This window comes from Phascolarctos cinereus, unplaced genomic scaffold (genome assembly GCF_003287225.1).
Source record: "Phascolarctos cinereus isolate Bilbo 61053 unplaced genomic scaffold, phaCin_HiC Scaffold_1;HRSCAF=81, whole genome shotgun sequence".
Lineage (NCBI taxonomy): Eukaryota > Metazoa > Chordata > Mammalia > Diprotodontia > Phascolarctidae > Phascolarctos > Phascolarctos cinereus.
This window is the reverse complement of record NW_027555514.1, coordinates 55,537,570-55,560,827: the sequence shown is the minus strand read 5'-3', so window position 1 is coordinate 55,560,827 and position 23,258 is coordinate 55,537,570. Positions and strand designations below refer to the sequence as shown.

General features: G+C 38.0%; 1 protein-coding gene across 1 annotated transcript in view; it reads right to left on the bottom strand.

The window, feature by feature from the left end:
- The window catches only part of SLC39A12 (solute carrier family 39 member 12), a 103,716-nt gene that overhangs the window by 23,493 nt on the left and 56,965 nt on the right, over positions 1 to 23,258 (bottom strand). Inside the window, 6 exon segments of the mRNA XM_020966907.2 lie at positions 3,530 to 3,688; positions 13,356 to 13,422; positions 15,749 to 15,856; positions 19,815 to 19,967; positions 21,630 to 21,736; positions 21,739 to 21,801. Coding sequence (XP_020822566.1) covers positions 3,530 to 3,688; positions 13,356 to 13,422; positions 15,749 to 15,856; positions 19,815 to 19,967; positions 21,630 to 21,736; positions 21,739 to 21,801 — 657 coding nt within the window.

Sequence of the window (23,258 nt, the reverse complement as noted above, 5' to 3'; positions counted from 1 at the left end):
AGGTTGCAGAGGGAATTTTTGCTTCAAGTATGGGTTGGACTAAATGACCTTTATTGTCCCTTTGATGCTATGACTCTAATTCGTCATACATTGGTATATTTCCTGTGTTGACAATATTAAAGAATGACATTCAAATAAAAAAGTCTGGGAACTCATACATCTTCTTTGTAGGCAGGATTAAATGTATGTACATTCTCCTCACTGGTCCCATGGGTCCTGAACTTCCTGCCAGGACAGCCATGCTTCTGCTGTAGAAATGGTCTCTAAATAGCTTCTGTTAAAACACAAATAGGCTACTAGGAGGAGATATTGCATTAGTTCATTATAACACAGAAACAGGGTAGGGCCATGAGAGAACAATATGTAGGACAGGGAAATTTCAGTAATGGTGAAAAAAGCTGAGAGCACAGAGAATTACCAGAGATAGCAGGCCCAATGGGGGTCTGGGCCTGTAGAGGACAGAGTATAGACACAGAGCAGAGATGGAAAAAAGTGAGGGATAATCATTGCTGGTGGGAGAAAGGGCATGGGGGACAGAACAGGGTGTGCCAGAACTCCACCAGATGCCAGAACCTGGTCTGATTAAGCTCCTTTAAGGATTAAAATGAGTAAAGCCCCAAAAAACTCCCTAGGGACTTTAAAGTACAGCCCTAACCACAAAAATGTGGTCAGTGAAAGTTGCATCTGCCTGATCCTCTCAGAGGCCCTTCTGCTAATGGCCTATCTGCTGAGATAAAGGGGCATCCTTAGAGCCTGGCTTCTTCTTGTAGTGACTAAGGTTTCTTCTCATGTTTTGATCTCAGGTCACAGGGCCAACTTAGGACCAATGGGTCCAGATTGTAAAGAGGCTCCTGTAGCCTTGATGTTGGGCAAAACCTCCATATAATTAATGTGATCGAAAAGTAGACTTGACTACTTCATGAAGTAGTAAGTTATACCAAGCCAGTGGTGTGCTGGTAAATGTTTAACAACCAGCTCTCCCCAAGGGGGAAAAAAAAGTACACATGACATACTTTTCAGCTGAATCTTCAGTACCATTTTCTTCATCACTTTCTCACGTCTAGATCACCAATCAAACAATAAATCAAGCCCTGTTAATTCTCCAAGGTGAAAATGCTCACACTGAAAATGTAAGCCAGCTCTTGTAAGCAGAGAGGAGCTGGCTCTGGCAGGTGCCTGTCTTCACGCAGTAACTGGAGCAGGGTGTGCCAGAACTCCACCAGATGCCAGAACCTGGTCTGATTAAGCTCCTTTAAGGATTAGAATGAGTAAAGCCCCCCAAAACTGGTACAGAAATAATTCAGGCCAGAATTGGACTGGATAGTCAGTCCAAACCTGAGTTCTTGTGACATGGATCCCTGGCATTTGTTATGGGTGTGCCCTTGACAAAGGGAAGATGTCATATCAGGAATGCAACAAAGTGGGGGCCCCAGACTACTGCTGATCTCATGGTATATGTACTAAAGGCACACAGGGCTATGGACAAACCATTCATGACAGGAGGCACGTGAATGCCACCTTTGGCTCTTTCTAGATGATGGAATTCTGGGTCAGCTAGGTGGTGCAGTGAACAGAGCACCGGCCCTGGAGTCGGAGGACCTGCGTTCAGATTTGACCTCAGACACTTGATACTTACTAGCTATGTGACCCTGGGCAAGTCACTTAACCCCAATCGCCTATCCAAAAAAAAAAATAGATGATGGAATTCTTTCGGAGCACAGTATGCAGATAAACATGAAGGTGAGAGTACCACCCAATCTACACCAAGACAACTGCTTTGGTCCTGCCTTGTCCCTTTCTGTCTCCTACATAGAACTCACAGGCTTTCAGACAGCAGAATTATGTTGGAACTAGAAGACCAAACACTAGAAACAGAGGTTGTTCCCTACAGTTTTGGAGACACAGTATGATATATTGTAGCGCTATCAAACTCACACTGAAGCAGATCTCTGGGGGCTGCATCTTGATCTACAAAACCACAAATTAACATTATCTACATTATATCAGACTTTCATTTATTTTGATAAACATTTCCGAATTACATTTTAATTTGGTTCAGCCTGCACTATGGAGTTTTGAGTCTGCTCGGGGCCTCTGGGCTGGACATTTTACATCTTTGGTGTAATGGATAGAGAACTTGCTTCAAAACCAGGAAGAGCTAGGTTCGAGCCAGATGTGTGCTGGTAACGTTCAACCGCTGGTTCTCCTAGGGAGGAGGGAGGGGAAGATTGTAACAATAGCCCACTTTTAAATTTAATCTACTTTATTAACATTTTATCCATCACTTCCTTAAGTCTAGACTAGGAGTAGGCAAACTACAGCCTGTAATCCAAATCCCATCCACACCTGATTTTGTAACTAAGAATGCTTTTTACGTTTTAAAATAAGGTCTTATTGTATTAAATTAAGGGTTTATTGTATTATTTATTGTATTTTTACACATGTTAAACAAATAAAACTATTCTTAGTTCTACTTTTTAAACATACTGGCTCGTTGTAATTACCACCAAAAGGGAAACAGGTATGTTTCCCACTCATGTTTAATCTCACATCTGCTTCCTCCAGTCCCAGAAGTTTTGGCCCACTGCCTTCCTTTATGTGCTAACACCTGGGTCCCAAAGAAATGACTGATTAGCCAATCTCCCCGTTGCCTGGGTACATCAGCAACTGAAAATTTGTTTCTTTGCCTGCTGAAGAATGTTATAAGGCTGAACAGATTGAAATCAGCAACAAGGTCCCCTTAGAGTTCCTTGCTATCTTCGGTTGGGCTTCTATCGATCCAGTCTTCCCCATCATGAGATCCCACTGCATCAGTTAATCCCCCAAATCCTGGGTTCCTTTGGGATATGATAGGATGATCGCTGAAGACAAACTGTGTATTACACACTTTTGCTCAAGGCTGACCTACTTGTTCTATATGTTTCCGAAAAGGCTTGTCCATCTTTCATGAGTTCCAAAGAGACAGGGTTTGAATTATAAGGCTATTAAAATATACCCTGAAAAAAAGAGTCTTGTGTCTCTCTCTGCTACCATATGTCTGTCACTTTAATTTCATGCCTGGTTTTAAACATTTAGAATAAATCAGCTTGATGAAGCCATGGTCTGGTTTTAATTAAAATGCTATTGTTTCATTGGTCTCTTTGCTGACATATTGGATAAGGTTCTCCCCTTGATATTTTTCCCACATATAATATTCAGATTTTCAAGTCCCAGCCAAAGGTATTTAAAATGATGTTACATGAAAATGACAGCCTCCCATCCAGAATGCTCTGAAGCACAAACTATCGCTCTCCATCCTTGGGAAATATTATGAAAATGTCAGATTGAATTTTATCCTGGGCTACAGAAATATTGCCTTCTTCTCTCTTTTCTTCCTATGATTTAAATGGAATATGACCTGAAGCTAGTCACCATTCAATGATATGCTGGAGAGAAGAAGGAAAGAAAACAAGCAATGTCAGGTTACACACTGAGCATGACTAATTTTTCAGCTATTAGAGGACAGCTGGTAGAGAACCGGTCAACTTACCCATTTCATGTGGAATTTCATGGCACAGGATGGCAATGGTTGTTGTCACCCCCGACTCAGTGGAAGATGAGAAGGCAGCTCCGATCACAAGACCATCAGCAAAATTATGAAGGCTGTCACCAACCAGTATCATAACAGCTAAAAGACTAATGGCTTTACCTACAGAAAGGGATGAAGGCATTAAGACTAGCTAAGAGGGGCTATGACTCTTTGTCTTAATCTACAAGATGGTAAATTTGCACAAGATGAATCTAACTTTCATTTTACTCATCAACAGTAACATTTAACTAAGTGAAATACATAGTCCCACTTGGTTCCAGATTTTCAAAAGGATATATTATTAAAGAAGGATTATTAAAGAAGTTGAAGGGGCAGCTGGGTGGCACAGCAGATAGAGCACGGGCCCTGGATTCAGGAGCACCTGAGTTCAGATCCGGCCTGAGACATATAACACTTACTAGCTGTATGACCCTGGGCAAGTCACTTAATCCCATTGCCTAGGCAAAAAAGAAAAAAATAAAAAGGAGTTGAACATGTGAATGGAAATATTGGGTAGTAAGGCCATTGTTTTTCTAAGCTCCCTACCTTTCCTATGAATTCTCTTCTGGCAAAACTGGCTGATTTGCTGTTCCCAAACATGGCATCCCATCTCTCACTTCTCTGTCTTTGTACAGTTCGGATGCATGCCTTCCTCACCTCTGACTCTTAGAACCCATGACTTTTTTGTGCTACTTTCAAACCAAAGCCTTTCCCAATTCCCACTTGTTAGTGTTCTCTGTCCTAAAAAAATCTTGTCTATATGTAATCACTTTTTTTGTATTATATTTCCTTAGTAGAAGTTTCTTGAAGGCAAGCACCTTTTTTTTTTCACTAAATTTTTGCATTTCCAGAACAGTGGAGTGCCTTTGCATATGATAGAAACTTAAGAAATGCTTATTGGATTGGAATTCAAGTCCAATCCCCCCAAAAGTTAAATTTCTGGGAAAAATCTCCAGACCTTGAGGGTGCATGTTGACATTGGTGAGCATTATGTCATTTCAAAGTGAAAGAAACAAATAAATATCCCAGAGATGGTCCAGTGGGGAAAAAATTGGCTCAGAATTTAGAAGATTAGGGTTAAAGTGTCATCTTTGACACTTACTGATTGTGAGACCTTGGTCAAATCATTTAATCTCCAGGACCCTTAGTTTCTTATTTCGTGAAATAAGAGGGTTGAATTGGAGGGCCTGTGAGGTCCCTTCCAACTTGGAATCTACGATCTTATGACACATGATGTCCCTATGATCACCATGCTAAACTTGCTGATTATCTCTAATATATCTCATCTAATTTCATCACCAAGTTCTTAACTCAAGCCTTCATTGCTGCCACCTCCCTAAGTCTCCTCTCGCCTCTGGTTGGAGGGCTGGCAGGTAGACTGCCAAACTTCTCCCAGTGCCTTCCTTTAGAGAAGGCAGAAACTGGACTCTCACCTCAATTCACTTTGCATCTGTTGCTCTGCCTCCATGCAACAAGATGGCCCTGCGCTCAGTAGCCCTGTTCCACCCTACTGCTTATCACCCCCATTTTCCTGCCTTCTTTTTGTGTGGTCTCCCCCCATTAGATTGTGAGCTACTCAGGGGCAGGAATTATCTTTTTAAAAATCAATTGTATATCCAGTGATTAGCACAGTGCCTGGCACAGAATGGGCAGTTAATAAATGTTTATTGGATTGAATTGGATTATTGCTCCATGATACATGACCACATATATTTTGATACTTAATAATGTATATTTTGATACTTTCTAATACATATTTCAATACTTTGTAATACTACATACATACATATATATATATATATATATATATATACACACATACATGTGTGTGTATATCACACATACAGATACTACTGTGAGATTCTTGAGAGCAGATAGAAACATGTGCTTTCAGAATAATATACGCCAGGATACCATTTAATAAATTACTTCTTTGGGGATATCATAATATAATCAGAAGCCACAGAAGAATAAAGTTCATTTAAAATATAGAAAAGCAATAAAAGAGAATGAAAGGTCAACTTTATATTGCTAAAGTCCTGCTCTATTTCCTCATCGTTACGCTGTTAAGTGATCCCACATTTCCCAGAACTATGCCAATGAAAAGCAAGGTCTATCAGATCTTTCAAACTGCAAGTACTTTGAGCACAGACTTAGAGAAAGGCAATTGTGTAGGGACCAGGATAGCAAAGTATAGAGAATTCTGCATCACTAACTCTGCAGTCAATTATCAGATGATGGGTTTTTGGCCACAGTAACAGTCACTGTCAAGTAAGGCACTGAGAAGGAGTAGTATCCACATCAATGAAATCATGTATTTTTGGAACATAATTAGTAAACAGTAAGTAGTAGGATTTTTTTTCACAAATTACAACTTCTGTAGTGTCATGACCCAATGTCATACATAATTAGATACTTCAGCACATTAAAGTCATATAAGGAACTCTAAACTCCTTCAGGAAGGTGGTATAGTAAATAAAGTGCTGGAGTTAAGAGGCAGGAAGACCTGAGTTCCAATCTTGCCCCATATACTTACTGGCTGTGTGACCCTGGGCAAGCCACTTAACCTCTGCCACCCTCAGTTTCCTCATCTGTAAAATGGAGAAAATAATAGCACCTACCTCTTAGGGTTTTGTAGGGATCAAATTAACTAATATTTGTAAAATAATTAACAAACCTTGATGTGATCTATAAATGCTTGCTATTGCTATTTTTGTTTTCTTTGCATTCCCACATAGCAACTAATGCATAGTCTTGTATGTAAGTGATGTGCTTAATAATCTTTTAAAAAAAAATTTGAAGTCAGTTGCAATAATAGACCACCTCTTTCCCTCAAGTTTTAGAGATTTTTCATTTTAAAATGAGTTATCAAAATAAATGCACGTCAAGAATTCTATAACTCATTGTAGCCACAAATTTAATTTAATGTCAGTCATATATTCAAATGTTTTGCGTATTATTGTTGATCAAAAACTCTTGCTAGATTCTTATAATCCACTGCTTACTCATGTTCAGACTCCTTAAGAGTCTGCCCAATATGATGATGTTCTAATAAACCTTGTCTTTGCCTGAAAAAAAAACTCTTGGCATCCTGATGTAATTAATAATTAGCTGCAAATAATATGGAACGCAATTAATACCCCCTGCCCCTTGGGAAAAGAGTCTAGGCTATTGGTTTCACCTATTTGGAGAACTCCCAATGTGAAAACTTCGTCCATGATGCAGATTGAAAATTCTTCTGTCACTATTAGGTTAATGCCATAACACAAGATCAACGCTACAACTCAAGGTGGGAACAACAAAACAACAAAATAAAACATTCATCCCATTAAATGCTAAAGGATGTGAAACATAATATTTTTTAAACAAAAATTTGCACAATGTAAAACAAACTGAAGGATTTTTTTTCATGGAAATGACATTGTTTTGACACTGGCTACACACACAGTCCAAGATGTAATATATTCAGATAAAAAGTGGAAAATTCAGGTAATGATCCAGATGTTTGTCCAGGCTCCAAACTTAGTTGGGTGGGTTGGCATCATGGAGACAGCATAAATTAATGTGTTCCAAAAGAGAATCAGGCAACGTATCTGGCACAGGCTAAGTTGTGCAAAAGAGTAAATCTAGTTATTTAGCGTCCTGAAAAGGAAATGCCACGTATTTCATGAAGATTTCCTGTAGATGCAGTAGATTCTTAGATATGGCGTTTTACATCTTATATTATAAAGTATCATGCCTTGTAATGCAAAGATTTGGAGGCAAATGTGAAGTGAGGTCTGGGCTTAACCTTGGGCTTCATCATATCCAAGTATCGTAACTGTGGGCAAGTCAACTACCTTTCAGAAAGATCACTTTTTTTGGAGTCAGAGCATCTACTACCAGGTAACATTGGATTCTCCTGAGTCCCAGATTCCTCATCTATGTAAGAAAGGGCCTGGACTACATGGCCTCTGAGGTCCCTCTTAATTCTATCGATGAGAATCTTATGATTCTCATCTGTGAAAATGGTCTAATAAAACTCATACTCTTCCTGTGAAGAAAGAAATTTATAAATGAGAAAATTTATATAATTGTCATAAGATTCTGAGCTGGAAAAGATCTCAGAGATGACAGATGAGGAAACTGAGGCTCAAAGAGAAATTAGATAACTTACAGTCACAGAGTTAAAGAGTAGGTTGTTTGAAACTAAGTGGAAATCCAAGAGCCAAAGACCTAGAGCAAGAAGGAACCTCAGAAGCCATTTCTAGTCTAATCCCTTCATTTTACGGATGAGCTAGTTAGCTAACATTTATATGGCATTTACTATGTGCCCAGCACTGTGTTAACTGCTTTACGATTATATCTCATTTGATCCTTACAACAACCCTAGGAAGTGAGTGCTACTATTGTTCCCATTTTACAGATAAGGAAACTGAAGCAAACAGAGGTTACATGACTTGCCCAGCTCACATGGCTGGCTAGTAAGTATCTGAGGCCAAATCTGAACACAGGAAGATGAGTCTTCCTGACTTCAAGCCTTATACATATTAAGTTACTTGCGCAAGGGGATACAGACAATAAAATTTAAAGGTGGGAATTAAACGCAGGTCCTTTGAATACATCCAATGTTCTTTCCTGTAGTGTATAATTTTCTGGATCGCAAAGAAGTTATAGGACTTGTCTAAAGTCCCATGGGTAGGAAGAGACAGAGCCACTTATTGAGGGCCTAAATCCAAATCTAGTGTTCTTTCCATTATACCATAAGTAGGAATTATTATTATTATTATTATTATTATTATTATTTATTATTATTATTATTATCTGGGTGACTAGATGCAAAACAAAATTTAAAAGTATTGAGAAATGCTAGACCAGGGAGAAGTAGTTAGAACACATTTTTTTAGGTCATTAAAACCTAAGTGGACAAGGTTTTACCAAAACATAACTATTTCATCCTGATAATTAATGACTTTGAAAAGCCTTCTCATCCATTTCCTTTTCTTCAGAAAAGGTAGTCATACCAGAAGTCTAGGAATGCATTCTATTTGTAAAGACAATCCAAGACCTTTGACTGTATCAGTAGAGCACAAAGTAAAGAGCTAGTAATTATCAGGTTAATTGGATCAACAATGAAAGGCAATCTGGACAATTCAAGTCAAAGCCTATTTGGGCAGCCTGAGCTGGTCTCATTTGGCTGTCAAATTTGTTGGATTAACGAGATGTTTGCTGGATCTTCTTTGCTGTTATATTGACGAGAGCAAAGACTTCCAGTAATCCATTCCAGCATGCTGCATTCTTGAAAACTCTTCCCTGTATCCAACCTAACTTCCCTTTCTTCCACAAATACTATAATTTATCCTATTTCCCCCATTTTATCACCAGGGAAGACAGGAAACAGCTAGTTCCCAGCATCTTTTTTTCATCCTATATTTTAATATTGATGAACTCATCCTCCACTCTTCAGTTCTTTTAGTCTTTCCACCTTAAAGAATTAAAAACTAAAACCATCCATCTCTGAGGCTCTCCTCTGTATCCCTTTCATATCCTGCACAGAACCAATCTCACCCCTTGGTGACTAAATGCTACCTTGTACAAGAGTGAGAGGTTATTCTGTTAGATTCTCAATAGGTTGTTTCTCAGATAAAACTATTTTTGTAAAAGCTCAATTGAAACATAAGCTAATAAGGTGGGGGTTAGTCCTATTCCTTCATGTGCTTACATATAATATGAAACAAAACACAAGTTTCTTTAAACAAAACAGTGACTGATTCACATTCTACTATGTCCCTAAGTATTCACCCTGCTCCTTCACCACCACAATGAAGTGTCACATGGGATAGTTTTGGGGAAGGACACAGAAATACACAGAATGAATTCCTAATCATTTTATGTGGATAGTACTTATAACAGTTGTCTGGAAACTTCTCGAATCTAGTAATGCTGGCAGCTTTATGAATTTTTCCTGCCAATTTTCAGAATTAATGTGGATAGTTCTAACTTTTATTGTTGTTTTTAAATGTGGAATTAGGTCAATATTTTTTTTGTCATCAGTCCAGAGCAAAAGGCACTTTTTAGTGTGTTACTGCATAATAAGTGAAGTTAATGGTTTGTATTTTGCCTACGTTGAGATTTGTGGTCCTTAATAGAGTTTTTACAAAATCTTAAGTATTAGTGTTTTGAGACAGTTATCTAAAGTCTTAGATCACGAGGTGACAAATGTTAGCTTATCAACTGTTTTTGTTTTGTTTTTCAGAATCAATCTGTGATTTCATTGGTAATAGGGAACTCCCTGTGAGCAAACTCCCTCCACCAACACAGATTGGCACCTGCTTTGCAGCTTACAATCTTAGAGAGTTGCTTGTGGGCGAGGGGTCATTGAGAGTTGAAGCACTTATCCAGAAACTCATATCCATTATGAGTGAGATATAGGACTTGAATCCTGGTCTTTCCAAATCTAAGACTGTCTCTGACTACTACCCCACATTGTCTCTGTATAGACCTTTCCAAAGCACTTAAAGAAGTGGAAAAACTCCTTATGTGCATGATGATCCCAACAGCCACCCTGTGATGGAATTGCTTCACTTACTGTTATTTCCATTTTTCAGATAAGAAAACTGAGACTGGGAGAAATAAAAATGATATACCCAGTATCATATAGCAAATAAATACACGAGAAAGAATTTGAACTCAGCTCTTATTGGCCCCACTTTATGCGAAGGCAAACCCTCCCCACTCCTTAATCCTATTCGTTCCCCCTTTCTCTATGACCTTATCCTATCAGTAATACCCAATCCCATGTATCTTCAATATCCTGATCATCTCCTGCCCAACTGCTTGTAAACATGTGTATGTCTTCCCAATTCTATAAACAAACAAAACCTCTCCTTGATCCTCCTATACTTTCAAGCTTTCATCCTATCATCTTCCTCTCCTTCACTGACAAATTACTAGCACTAATAATCTATAACTCTTACCTTAACCTCCTCAGTATCCATTCTCTCCTTACTTCTCTTCTACTCATACCGCTCTACTGAAACTGCTTTCTCTAAAGTCTAATAATCTCTTTATCACCAAAGCCAAATCACCTAAATTTTTTATTTGCCTTCTTGTTGAACCTTGTTGAACCATTGTCAATCATTCCAAGGTTGTTTCTCTTATCATACAATCTATCCATTATTGTTCTTTTACCAGTCCTTAAATGCAAGTAGAACTACTGTCTGCTTTCTCTTCCTATTCTGAGACTACCAAATAGTCATATAAGATCTATAGTGAAAGCTTAGATTTAAAATCACATTATGTTTATGGGTATGGGAGGCAGGGCAAGGAGTTAGGTAGGCAGAAAGGCATTGGTCATATTTAAAGGTTATATCTCCAGAAGCTTTCCATCTCAGATGATCTTTGAAATCCAAATATTTGTAGCATTTCATTCCCAGTCAGATTACTCAACTGCCATTTCACAAAGGAGATAATGGAAATGCACCCAAATATGCCATTTTCATGCATGTTGCCTCATAGAGTTCATAAACCTGGATTTGAATATCTTCTCTATATTCCCATTTCCAAAAAAAAGAGCAAAATAAAAGAAATATCAGCCACATTTCTCAGTAAAAAAGAAAAAAAAGATGTTCCCTTTAGCTACATTGGCCTTTCCCCCCTTGTTATTGTGCCTGTTGAAATTCTACTTTTCAAAGTTTAGTCCAAATGCTCCTCTGAGCGTTGGTTTTGGAACCCAACAAGTTGGGTATGAATTTGGGTTCTACCGTTTACTGGCTGTGTGACCACAGGCAAACCTCTTAACATCACTGAGCTTCAGTTTCTTCATCTCTAAAATGAGGGGTTTGAATGAGAGTTGTATCCTTTCCAACTCTAAATCAGCAGTTTTCAGAATATAATCCAGAGACCCTCTAGCATCCTTGAGGTACTTTTTAGGATGCATGAGGTCGACACTATTTTCATTATAACAATAAGCTGATTTAATTTTTAGTACAGTACACATGGATAGATATAGCCCACATAAACAAAACGTCTTTGGGATCCTCAATAATTTTAAGAGTGTAAAGGGATCCTCAATAACTTATAAGAATACAAAGCAATGTTGAGACCACAAAGTTTGAAAACAACTACTTGAAACCTATTGTGAATCCTCAGGTGGACACAATCTTTCCTTCCCTTTACTACATTCCCACTTGTAGTTCTCATATTTTCGCATTATACATGTTCTTTTCATAATTTGCATGTGTGTTGTTTTTTGTCTAGTAGGCTATAGGGTTCGTGACAGTGCAGACAAAGCCAGATTCACTTCTGTGTCCCCTATAATGCCAGTCAAACTGCCTTACATATAACAGTAATCCAATAAATCTCAGTCAAACAGTTATCTTTCTAAGAATCATAAATTCTGAAATAAGGAAAGTTGGAGAATGGAAAAGGTTAGATTGAAAAAAATAAGAATAACTGAGTTCTAAATTGAAATCTGAATAATGAGACATTTTGGAGTTAGACTAAGCCAACTTGCTTTGTATATTGTTACTGTTGTTCAGTCATGTCTGACTCTTCACGACCCTGTGGACCATAGCATGCCAATGCTGTCCATGGGTTTTCTTGGCAAAGATACTGGAGTGCTTTGTCATTTCCTTCTCCAGTGAATTAAGGCAAACACAAGTTAAGTGACTTGCCCAGGGTCACACAGCTAGTAAATGTCTGAGGCTGGACTTGAACTCAGGTCTTCTTGACTCCAGGACCAGCAGACTCTATCTAGTGAGCCAATGAGATAAGACTCCTGAGAGGAATTTATAGTATACTGTGACAATAGATGAGCACTAATGGTTACTTAGAAGTTCTCACTAGCATACGTATGACTCACATATATACATACATGTATATACATATATACACATGCGCGCGCACACACGTGTATACATATATACACATGCATATATACATACATGTATATACATATATCATATGCATATATGTATATGCGACTCATTAATACTCTATGTGGGATACATTTTATAGATATCACTTATACTCCATGTGGGGGCAACTAGGTTGTGCAGTGGATTGAGTGCCCTGCCTGGAGTCAGGAAGACTCATTTTCATGAGTTCAAATCCAGCCTCAGACATTTACTACCTGTATAACCCTGGGCAAGTCATTTAACCCTGTTTGCCCATTTCCTCATCTGTCAAATGAGCTGGAGAAGGAAATAGCAAACTATTCCAGTATCTTTGACAAAAAAACAAAACAAAGCAAAACCCAAATGAGGTCACAAAGAATTGGACATGGCTGAAATGACTGAACAAAACTACTCCGTATATTATTTAAAATGTGCTGTAACAGTAAAATATATTCTTCTCAGGATGAAGATTGAAAATCTCCCTATAAAATATCTCCCTCTATAGAATATAAGCTCCTTGAGGGCAGGACTATTTCATTTTTCTCTTTGTATCTCAGCAAATTAGCACAAGTTTCTGGCACATAGTAAATGTTTAATAAACAATTGCTGACTGATTAATAAGATTTGGGGAAAATGGTATAATATCAAGATCAATGATTAGTTTAGGGAGGTACTTGGCTTTGAGACTTTGAAGATTAATTACAAAGCTGGCATGACAGTGGAATGCAAAATAGCAATACAGTTCTGACAACATTTAACCTTAGATTTCATCTGTTTTGAAAATCAAATGAAATAATATTTGCAAAGCACTCAGCATAGTGCCTGGCACATATTGGGGGCTTAATAAACACTTGTTCTCTCCCTTCCTCCCACCTCAGTTTTAAATAGTAAATGTTTTCCGCAGTACTTACGCTTTCTATTCGAGGCAGTCATACTATCTATTGGAATTTCAGCTGTGTCTGAATCTTCGGAGCTTTTCTGCATGAGACAAAAAGTAATCAATGAAAGGCAAGGATTTTATATCACTGGTTATTCAAAAGTAAAAAAAAAAGGTGCTACAGTTGTTAAAGCGACATCTTAAAAGCACAGGTATATCTTAAATCATTTACATTTTCACGATTAACTTAGAAAAATAGGACTGAAGAGCTGAAAGCAGAGATATATTTGACCATAAATGTACTCTACAAAGCAAATTACTCCACAGGGTGGCTAGAGGCCATTGAAGTGGTTTGTGATTTAGGATAGTCTTAAATTATGGAAGCATCTGTGAAACTGAAAGGTTATAGACAAGATTCTCGAATTAATTTATGCTGTCCCTATATATTGGCCAAGATTCTCTTACTGACCTTCAAATAATACAGTATACTCTATATGGACAAATGATACACACATATCAGGTTTTGTTCATAGTAGCACGTCATTTTGCATCTGTTCTTTGCCACTCAGTAATTCAATCTTGTTTTGGTAACAAGCTATACCTCTGGACTTTGGAGAGAAAATACAGGTTTTTTTAGAGCAGTTTTTTGCCTTCAGCCATTCAGGTCCCAGAGGCGGGAGGGTTTGAAATCAAGCCTTAGATCATAAATCAAGATTGCAGGATCTGATTTCTGTGACTGACTCATAGTTCATTGGCAGGCCATTCCTTCTCCATCTTTATGCCTCAGATAGTTATGGGATAATATGAAGAGTCTATTTTTTACCTGTCTACTCAACTTGACCACTATGAAGATGCCTCCAAATGTCATTGACACAGCCTCTGTTTCAAACAAAATAAAATATGATGCCATGGACAGATTTGCTCAAGTCCAGATGCTACAAGGAAGGCCCCTCATCACAAAGTTATCCAAGAAGCAACATAAATTAAGGGAATTTTCCTTTGACCAAGGAGTGTTTTGTTTTGTTTTAAATCATGTGGAGGCAGTAAGGTGAAAGATCTGTGAAATTGGGTCAAACTTTCAGAATAACTAAAGAATAGCTCACCTTTCTGATTTATAAAGTATTTTCTTTATAACTATCCTGTGGAATAAGTACACCAAAGGCCTGTGGCACACTGGAAATAATACTTTTTAATTCTCTGGACATAAATAACAATATCTGTGATCCAGTCCAATGATGGGGAGAACTAATAGTTAAATATCCAGGACTAATCATTGACTACAAAGAATTGCTCATATGCCTCATTCTGCCTACTCAGTTCTGAAAAGAAGAGGAAATGAGATCCTACCATATCATCCTAGTAATTCATATCATTTTGATTTTGCTTCTGGTTGACTTAACCATTTGTAGAGCAAAAGGAAGGGCTGAAGTGTTTAAGTAGTGCAAATGTATTATGAAGGCATCAGAATTCTGCTTAACTACCTCAATCACTTTACTGATATAGAAGTAATGAAATCTGACTGTACATAAGTTTTATGCTTTCAAGACATAAGTTTTATGTTTTCAGGACAAAGTGGGTCTCTTATCCCCACCTGAAAGACACTAAACATACTCAAATAATAAGTACACGTGGGCTTCATTTTTTAAAACTCAGTTTTCTTGCACATGTTCCTTGAATAATGGTGCACCTGATATCTACTAGGGAAGATGCTTATATTTCTGCTTAAATCAAGGAGAAACTCCAGTTCAAGTTAATGTACCTTTGATCTTTCTTACTGAGGACATACAACCTAAAGTCACAACTATCTAAAGTAAGTTTTCCAACTCTAGTCATTTTTTTTTAAAAAAAATTCTCAAATACATTTATTCTTTCTTTGCTGCTGTACATGGAAGCTAGAATGGATATGTCTTGATGTGGACTTAATTAATTTCTGTGCTTTGAATTCTGACAGAGATTTCTGTGTGGGTAATTCCCCTCATTGAAAACATCTCATTGGTCAGGCCATTGTCCTGTTAAGAAATTAGCACCTATGATAAGATGCATTAATTTATTCCTTCCCCAGACATCTGTTTATTGCCAACCAGTCATGGCATAAGGTCACGTAAGTTAGAAGACCAAAAGGTCTCACTGACCTTTCTTCATGAAATCATTAACAGATTCCTTTGAGCAATCAGAGAAAGTGCACAATGCCAATCTACTCTTTACTTGAATAGATCTGAATCTGTCTGGGGAAAAAATGTTTTTTGCATATCAAAACAACTTCCAGGTGTCTGGCAGTTCTTTCTAAGAAGCACTTGTCATGATTAAGAATAGATAAATCATCAGTGAGAGTCACATTTAGAGGTTCTACTGATTTTCATCTTTTCATTGAGGAAAAGAGGAAAAAAGAAAATCAAGTCAAAGGAATATTTGAGACGGATGACCTACCAACTGGATAGTTGAAGTGGATTTGTCTCTGATTGATTGGTCATTTAAGTCAGTGTCCGTTGCAAGCTCATGGGAATGTCCCACATGCCCGTTAACTAGGGATAGGCCCTGTTGGAGGATGAGGATGTTTCAATTAGTGCCAGAGCTGATGAATGCAGCTTCAGCCTTGGGCAGTTTCATGCTCAGAATGAGCATTTCTGTTATCTCAGAAAGTGATCTACTAGATAGCAGATGCTTTTGGAAGGGTTCTAGCTATGATAAAAATTTGTTAATGGATTTTGACTTATAAAACTCCAACTTAATCTGAAAAATTAGGCAGGGATTCTCACAATTTCAAGGTGATTGGGGGCTTTTAAAATTAAATACTGAAAATTGCTAGTTGAGATTAAGAACAAGAACAGCAGTGAGGTTTGTTGTTTTTGTTTTTTTTTAACATTGTCTGCAAGAAGAATGGACTTGTTCAACAGCCATACTTGCTAAAAGCTTACAATTCATGTGTTTTTGATAGATGTCCCCAAATAACGCAAATTAAAGTTGAAGTTCACCATGTAGAAAACAAAGACACTTAGGCAACTTGAAATGAAAACAGAATTACTATTGAAATATTGACAGCCCCAAATGTACCCAAATAACATAACATAAAGTCGAAGCTCACCATGTAGAAAACAGACACTTAGGCAACTTAAAATTAAAACAGAATTATTATTGAAATATTGACAGCCCCAAATGTACCCAAATAACATAACATAAAGTCGAAGCTCACCATGTAGAAAACAGACACTTAGGCAACTTAAAATTAAAACAGAATTACTATTGAAATATTGACAGCCCCTTCATTCTGCACAATGCATGTCATTAATTGTTCAAGTACTTTACAAGGAATTCATTCAGAGGCAGCTTTGACACACAGAGATAATCTCAGTAAAGACCAAACGTAAATGTCTGAGCTGTCATGTTTCTCTCTCAGCTGTATTCCCATTCTGCCCTTAGAACAGATGTTGTTGCCCTAGCTTGTTTTGCTAGTTCAGGAACATCACAAAGCAGTTTTTACCCTTACCTTTCCTCTCTACTATAGTGTATTAGTGTGGGCCCAGAGGAGTCATCCTGAAAGTCAAGAAACACTTTAAATAAAAGTGGGAAGGAAAGCCTGCAGTTGAAATGTTATATCGCTAGGATGTTAATGAACACTTCCTTATAGCCATGACATTTTATTTAGGTCATCCATTAATATCAGAACCATTGAGGATCTGGTAGGTGAGGAAAAAGTCTAAGGTCTCAGGGACAGTGTGAAGGAATGGAACTTGGTAGTCAGAGAAAATGGATTTGAAGCCCAGCTCTACATCTTACTACACACAGATAGGCCTCACACTCATCTGCAAACTGAAGGTGACAGTTGTACCACCTACCTTCTTGGGGTTATATTGAGGTTGCAATAAGAGAATGTATGTGTGAAAAAAAGAGCTACATAAATATAAGCTATTAGTAAGGTATTTGGATGGTTAGGCAATACAAATCTCGCTGAGCTTAAAACACACACGCACACACGCACACACGCACCCACTACACGCTTACTTTTGGTGTGCCCCAAATAGTTATTTCTGTAACATGTAACAATGAAGAGAAACAGCATATATGATATCTATTTGAAACCATACTTTTTTTACTTACATGACCAATTTAGCCTTAATTTTTAAGGCTATAAAGTGTACCTCTTCATTTTACCGTAGCTCTGGAGATAAAGAGATGTTCAACCCACTTGCATTTAAACAAATCATTAGAGTGGAGTGAAAGCTCAATATGTATTAATGGTATGATATAACAGTGAAAGAGTCAGTCTTAGAATGCACTAATAAGCAGAGTGTCCAAAACTAGAGAGATGATAGAACCATTGTACTCCATCCTACTCAGACCAATATTGGTGCAATTCTGTGTTCAGTTCTGGGTACCACAGTTTATGACGGATATTGTAAGCTTGGAGGGCATACAGGAAAGCTTGACTAAGATGGCAAGGGGACTTGAAATTATATCATATGAGGATCATTTAAAGAAACCAGGGGCGTTTCACTGGAGAACAGCAGACTTAGGGGAGCATGAAAGTCTTCTTCAAATATTTGAAAGGCTGCGGAGTAGAAGAGATATCAGATTTGTTTTGCATGGTCCCAGCGTTAGAGGTAGAAATGAAAAGGAAGCAAATTTTAATAAGGAAAGGCTTCCTAACTATTAGAGCTATACAAAAATGAAATAAGCTACCAATATTGTTCTCTATCTTTGAAAATCGGCCAGTGAAGGCTGCATAACCACTTGTCTGGATTTTTGCAGGAAATTCTGCCTTCAGATAGGGAATTGGACTAAATGAGCCTGAGACCCCTTCCAACTGTGACAACCTAGTGATTCTGTATTTTGCCATGGTTCTATTCTCTGAGATCATAGAACATAGATATAGAAAGAGGAGGGACCTCACAGATTTTCTAGTTCAAATATCTCATTCTGTATTTGCCAAAACTGAGGCTCGTGGTGGGTAAGTTGCCCAAGGTCACATAGGTAGTGGCAGAGCAGAGATTTCAACTCGGGTATTCTAACTCCACATCGAACACATTTTTAACTGTACCATGAAGTCTCTATGATTTCATTTATAAATCCTTCAGACATAAAAATATCAGATATTTCATGCATTTTTGCACTTTTTCCCTGAGGAAACTAATTATTCCAAAGTTGAGTATTGTCTATACATCTGGATTCTTCATTCCTCATTGGGTAATTATTGATTCTCTGACTCTAACATGTAATGTGTTCCAGCTTCTAAACCAGTTTCTAAAAAGGAAGCCTTTTTTTTTTCTTTAGAAAGCAAACCTATTTAACAAAGCAAACAATGAAACAGATGGGGAAGTTGTACAGGTTAATGGAGACAACAGAATACATAAGAGTAAATGGGCCTTGTGGCACAGGAGAAAGATAAAATCTCAGCTCCACTGAGGACATAACAATCTCACCTGGGCCACGTCTTCCCACAGGCACTGTGTACGCTGGTACACAGCATCATAGGGATGTCCTCCAGGGAATTGCTCAAGCTCACCTAAGGTGGGTTCTTCCCTGGACCAAAACTTTTTATAGTCCTTGCAAAGATCAGTCAGGGTAACCTTGAGACCTGTGACTATAGAGGCTAAATAGAAACATCAGTGCTTTGACCAATAATAAGGGTCTCTCTCCTGGTGTTCCAGGTAACCAATCTGAGATACCACTGAAAATAAAATAACATGGAATAGGTGCAGTCTAGCCCACTATCCCAGAGCTAAGTAGGCTACAAATTCCCTAACCCTGTGGGGTTGGGCTATCATTGGTTTGAGCTCCCACTACTCTATTTCCATTCTTTCCTTCTTTCCTCCTATTATCAGAGGCTAGTAAAGAGGTCCCCAGTTCCACAAGGAAGCCTTTTGATGACTAGCTGTGATAAGTAAATTAAGTTTATTAATTATTATTAAGATATTACCCTTGTTTCTTAGATGGGATCTGGGATTTAGTGCTCTTCTCGTGCAAATTAGTATCTGCTCACTTGCTCTGCAACCTAAATAGTTTTAGAGAGTAGCCTAGAACACTGAAAAGTTAAATGACTTGCCCAAGATCACATATCCATTACTTCTGATAGGCAGGACTTGAAACCAGTCCTCCTGGACTCCATAGTCATCTTTGTCACTGCTCTTCAGTAAATATTTAAATGAAGACATTGTCCTTTTCTAGATTTTTAAACAAAAGCAGGTCATAACAATCTGAATGGTCCAGGAAACAGGGTTTCACCACTCACATAACATTTCCCAGAATAAGATAGTATGGAATGGTTTGCGTTGCTACCTTGGCTCTTCCATTGACTAACATTATGAAACCATGGACACGCCAATTCTCCTTTCTCAGCTTCTGTTTTCTTACATATAAAGGGAGGAGGTTAGACAAGGTTCTCTTTATGATTCCTTCTCATTCTAAAGTTTTATGTTTTTGCGAAAAAAATTATACATCAGATAAAAATTATAAAAATCCCACAGTACAGGGCATGGCAAAGTTTTAAAAAATTTACCTTGGTATTTGGTGATATGAAAAGTAGGAAACATTTTTCTATCAGAAAAAATCCATGGATTCCTCCAATTAATCCCAATAGTTTCCAAATATATTCTTTCCCTTCATGGAAATGTCCCAACTCTTGTGCTTCCTGCTTATGTAAGCCAAGAATCTAGAAACACAGGCACAGAAAACAGGCAGAAATGAATGGCTTTTGTTTTATTTTAAATATCAGTGATAGACCCAGTTGCTGCCCACGAACATTCCTTAGAGCTCCCAAGACCAATATGTTTTGATGGAATGTTTCCAGTTATACCATAAGCTTTGGTAAGCATTAAGTACAACAATATGAGAAAGAAACAAGGGGGGCAGTTTGACAGTGAATCTATACCAAGGTGAGTTGTTCTGGAGCTTTACATTCCTAGGGGTTATCTTTTCCTCTACATTCCCAGTCCTTTATTTCAATTTACCCAATCAGCTCTTTTGAGTTGATTTCATGCCTAGATTGATCTAAGAGGAGCGGTTTGTCATTTGGTACATGATGATTCAATTTAACTTAATTCAAATCAGCAAACATTTATTAAATGCCAGTCACGCTGCTAGGTATTAGGGATATAAAGAAAAAAAAATGAAAGTCCCAGCCTTCAAGGAACTTACATTCTACTGGAAAAAAAGAAGAGTGATGTATGTTAAATGGTCTGCCTTCCTTGCTGCAGTTGAACCAGTTGTAATTACGGCTAATCACTTACTAAATTTAAGCAGAAAATAGAAATACCCGGTCGTCCTTTTTTTGGAAGGGTATTATTGATATTTGGCTATTTGCTCTCCTTTTTCTACAGCAGCATAGAGGATCTTATTCTCTCCAGGCCAGACATAGAACGACAAAGCCAAAAATGGAAACTAAGGGAAGCTGGCTAATACCTGTCCTTTAAGGTTGATATCAGGGCACACAATGAGTATATGTCAGAGATGAGACTTGAATCCAGGTCTTCCTGATTCTAAGACCAGCCTCTAATCACAACATGCTGACTCTCAACCTCTGTATACTAGCAGGGGCTAAATATACTTTGGCTATGGACAAAGGTAGGTCTAAATATTCTTGCTAGATGAGCCGGAGTAGGTTAGCACCCCTTACCATCTGGGCTAGTTCACTGTGAAAGGGTATGACCAAACTCTTGACAAATGGATCTACCATTGCAGAGGCATTTAATGTTGTTAGCATCTGTAAGGAGCTGGCAGAACCTATCCTAGTACCTTGCTTATTTCCGGAGCCTGCTTATCTGATGATAAACACAATAATTGTTTGACTAATTGATTGATTGATTAAAGTGTCAGTGTGTCAAAAGTATCTGTGAGCTCTTAAAGGACTTATTCCATATTGTTAATAAGGGGCTATTTCTGGGCAACTTTCCTCCCTAGGTGGATCGAAAGGAAGTCCACATGTGGGAGTGGTACAATTTACACTAGGCAAAGAACGCTGGGAGTTCTTTTCTTTAGGTTGCCTGGTGAAAGATTTTGTGAGACTCACAATGTTGCTGGTAGGATGTGCAGCTAACTCCAGAGAGACAGGGCCAAGAATTTGCTTTCCAGTTCCTCAGAGGCCTGTCCTGCTCACTGAGAAAAGTTAGCATAAGGTATTAAAGTGTTCTGTGTTGGTTTTACTCTCCTCCTTTACCATTGTGAAAAGGGCTAAAAAGTTTCCATTTGTTAGAATGTCATTTGCCATTGAATTTGTTTATCTAAATAACCTGCTGAGGCTTTAAAAAAGGGCTGTAGCTTCTCCAGGAGCTAAAGATATTTTAAAAGGAAATAAGAGTTGGAATAGGGTAGTTACCTGAGGAATCAGATGGAGCAGGGCATCACCAGAAAGGGTTCCAACAGCTAAACCCACAAAGAGTTGTAAAACGAGTTTGTAGTTTTCCTCACAGTTGCTGAAAAGATGAGAGTTGTTCCAAACATAGAACCCAGCGTGATGAGTAAAACAGCAGCAGTACTGTAGCCATATTCTAGATCAAAAGGAGATGAAAATGTCAGTTACTCCCTACTCACTCTCACATTATGCATAAAGCCAGAGACCACGCTAGGGAAAACTGTCTTTACAGAACCAGTCATAGTTATAATACTCAATAAGAAACTGGAAAAGTGGAACAAGAATTTCCATTTAATTACAGTGGATGAATGGTAAATGGTGTTGCTCCCACTTCCTAGGTACTCTGATATTTCAGTCCTACTTTAGGGATGTCATCTAAACCTCAAGGTAATAGGTTATTTTGAAACAATTGTTGGCCCAAAGCAGAACATTCAGGAGTATTCTAGAAGACAGACAACACTGGGGATGGCAGTAAGTGAATTGCAAGGGAGCTGTGCCTGTTAGAGATTTTTCTTTGATCCCCCAATTTAGCAGGGCCATACCAGATGGAAGAATTAAACTCCATTTTATTTTCTGAGGACATAAAGTTATTCTGTGTCCCAAAGACTTTAACTAAGGACCAGAAAAGGTCAGTATGGGAGTTACCAGTTAAAGCTGTGAGCTGAGTGGACCAGAGTGCCTAGCACATAGTAAATATTTAATAAATGCTTTTTGACTTGCTGATTGAATTTATGAAGAGCCTGGGAGACTTGGTGAGTTTTTAGAATGTAAAATCTGTTGTAAAAATGCTTGAGAATATATTTACTTGCTGTAACATACTCCCAGGGCAGGGATTCAAGTTTCAGATGAGGAAAATGGAGACCCACAGTCTACCTTTAAAAACTTAATATGTAGGACAGATCTTAGACCCTGGGAAAAAAAGAGATTCAGCTTCATTTAACATTCCACCCTCTACTCTGGATCAAGTTTTAAGGAATTATAAAGTTTATTTGATAAACATTGAAACCTTTACAACTTGAGTTATAAAAGGAAAAATGGTATTACAGGTTTGTTAGTTTGGCAGTCTTTGAGAGCAGGTCACCAGAAATATGGAAAGACACTTGGAAGGAAGGAATACTTAACAGTGAAAGAAGAAAAGGGGGTCAGGAGCTGGAGAGGTTATAAAAAAAACCACAGTAAGTCACCTTGAACAAGAAAATAAGGCTTGAAAAAGCAAGATGAAGAAAGGCACAGACTATGCAAGGAACTGTTATAAAGGGAACAAGAATTCAATCAGAGGTTGAGGACAGAAGAACAGAGATCAGACTTCTACTAGTGAATTAGCTGATAAAAAGTGATCTGTAGGTTCTGCTCTGGCAATTTTAGGATATCAAGAAGCAGCAGAAGAAATGAATTTTTTTTGTCATCACTTAGTAATGAAATTAGAACAGATAATGGATCACTTTGCTGACAATATCTCCATGGAGTTTGAGCAGGGAGGAATAGCTAGGGAGACTTAGGGAAGAATGACATTAGGAGGCTTCTGAGGATAATACTTCACTTGGGTCAGTCAGCCAATGAAGTGGACTAAGCCTTGGGGATACAAAGAAAGGC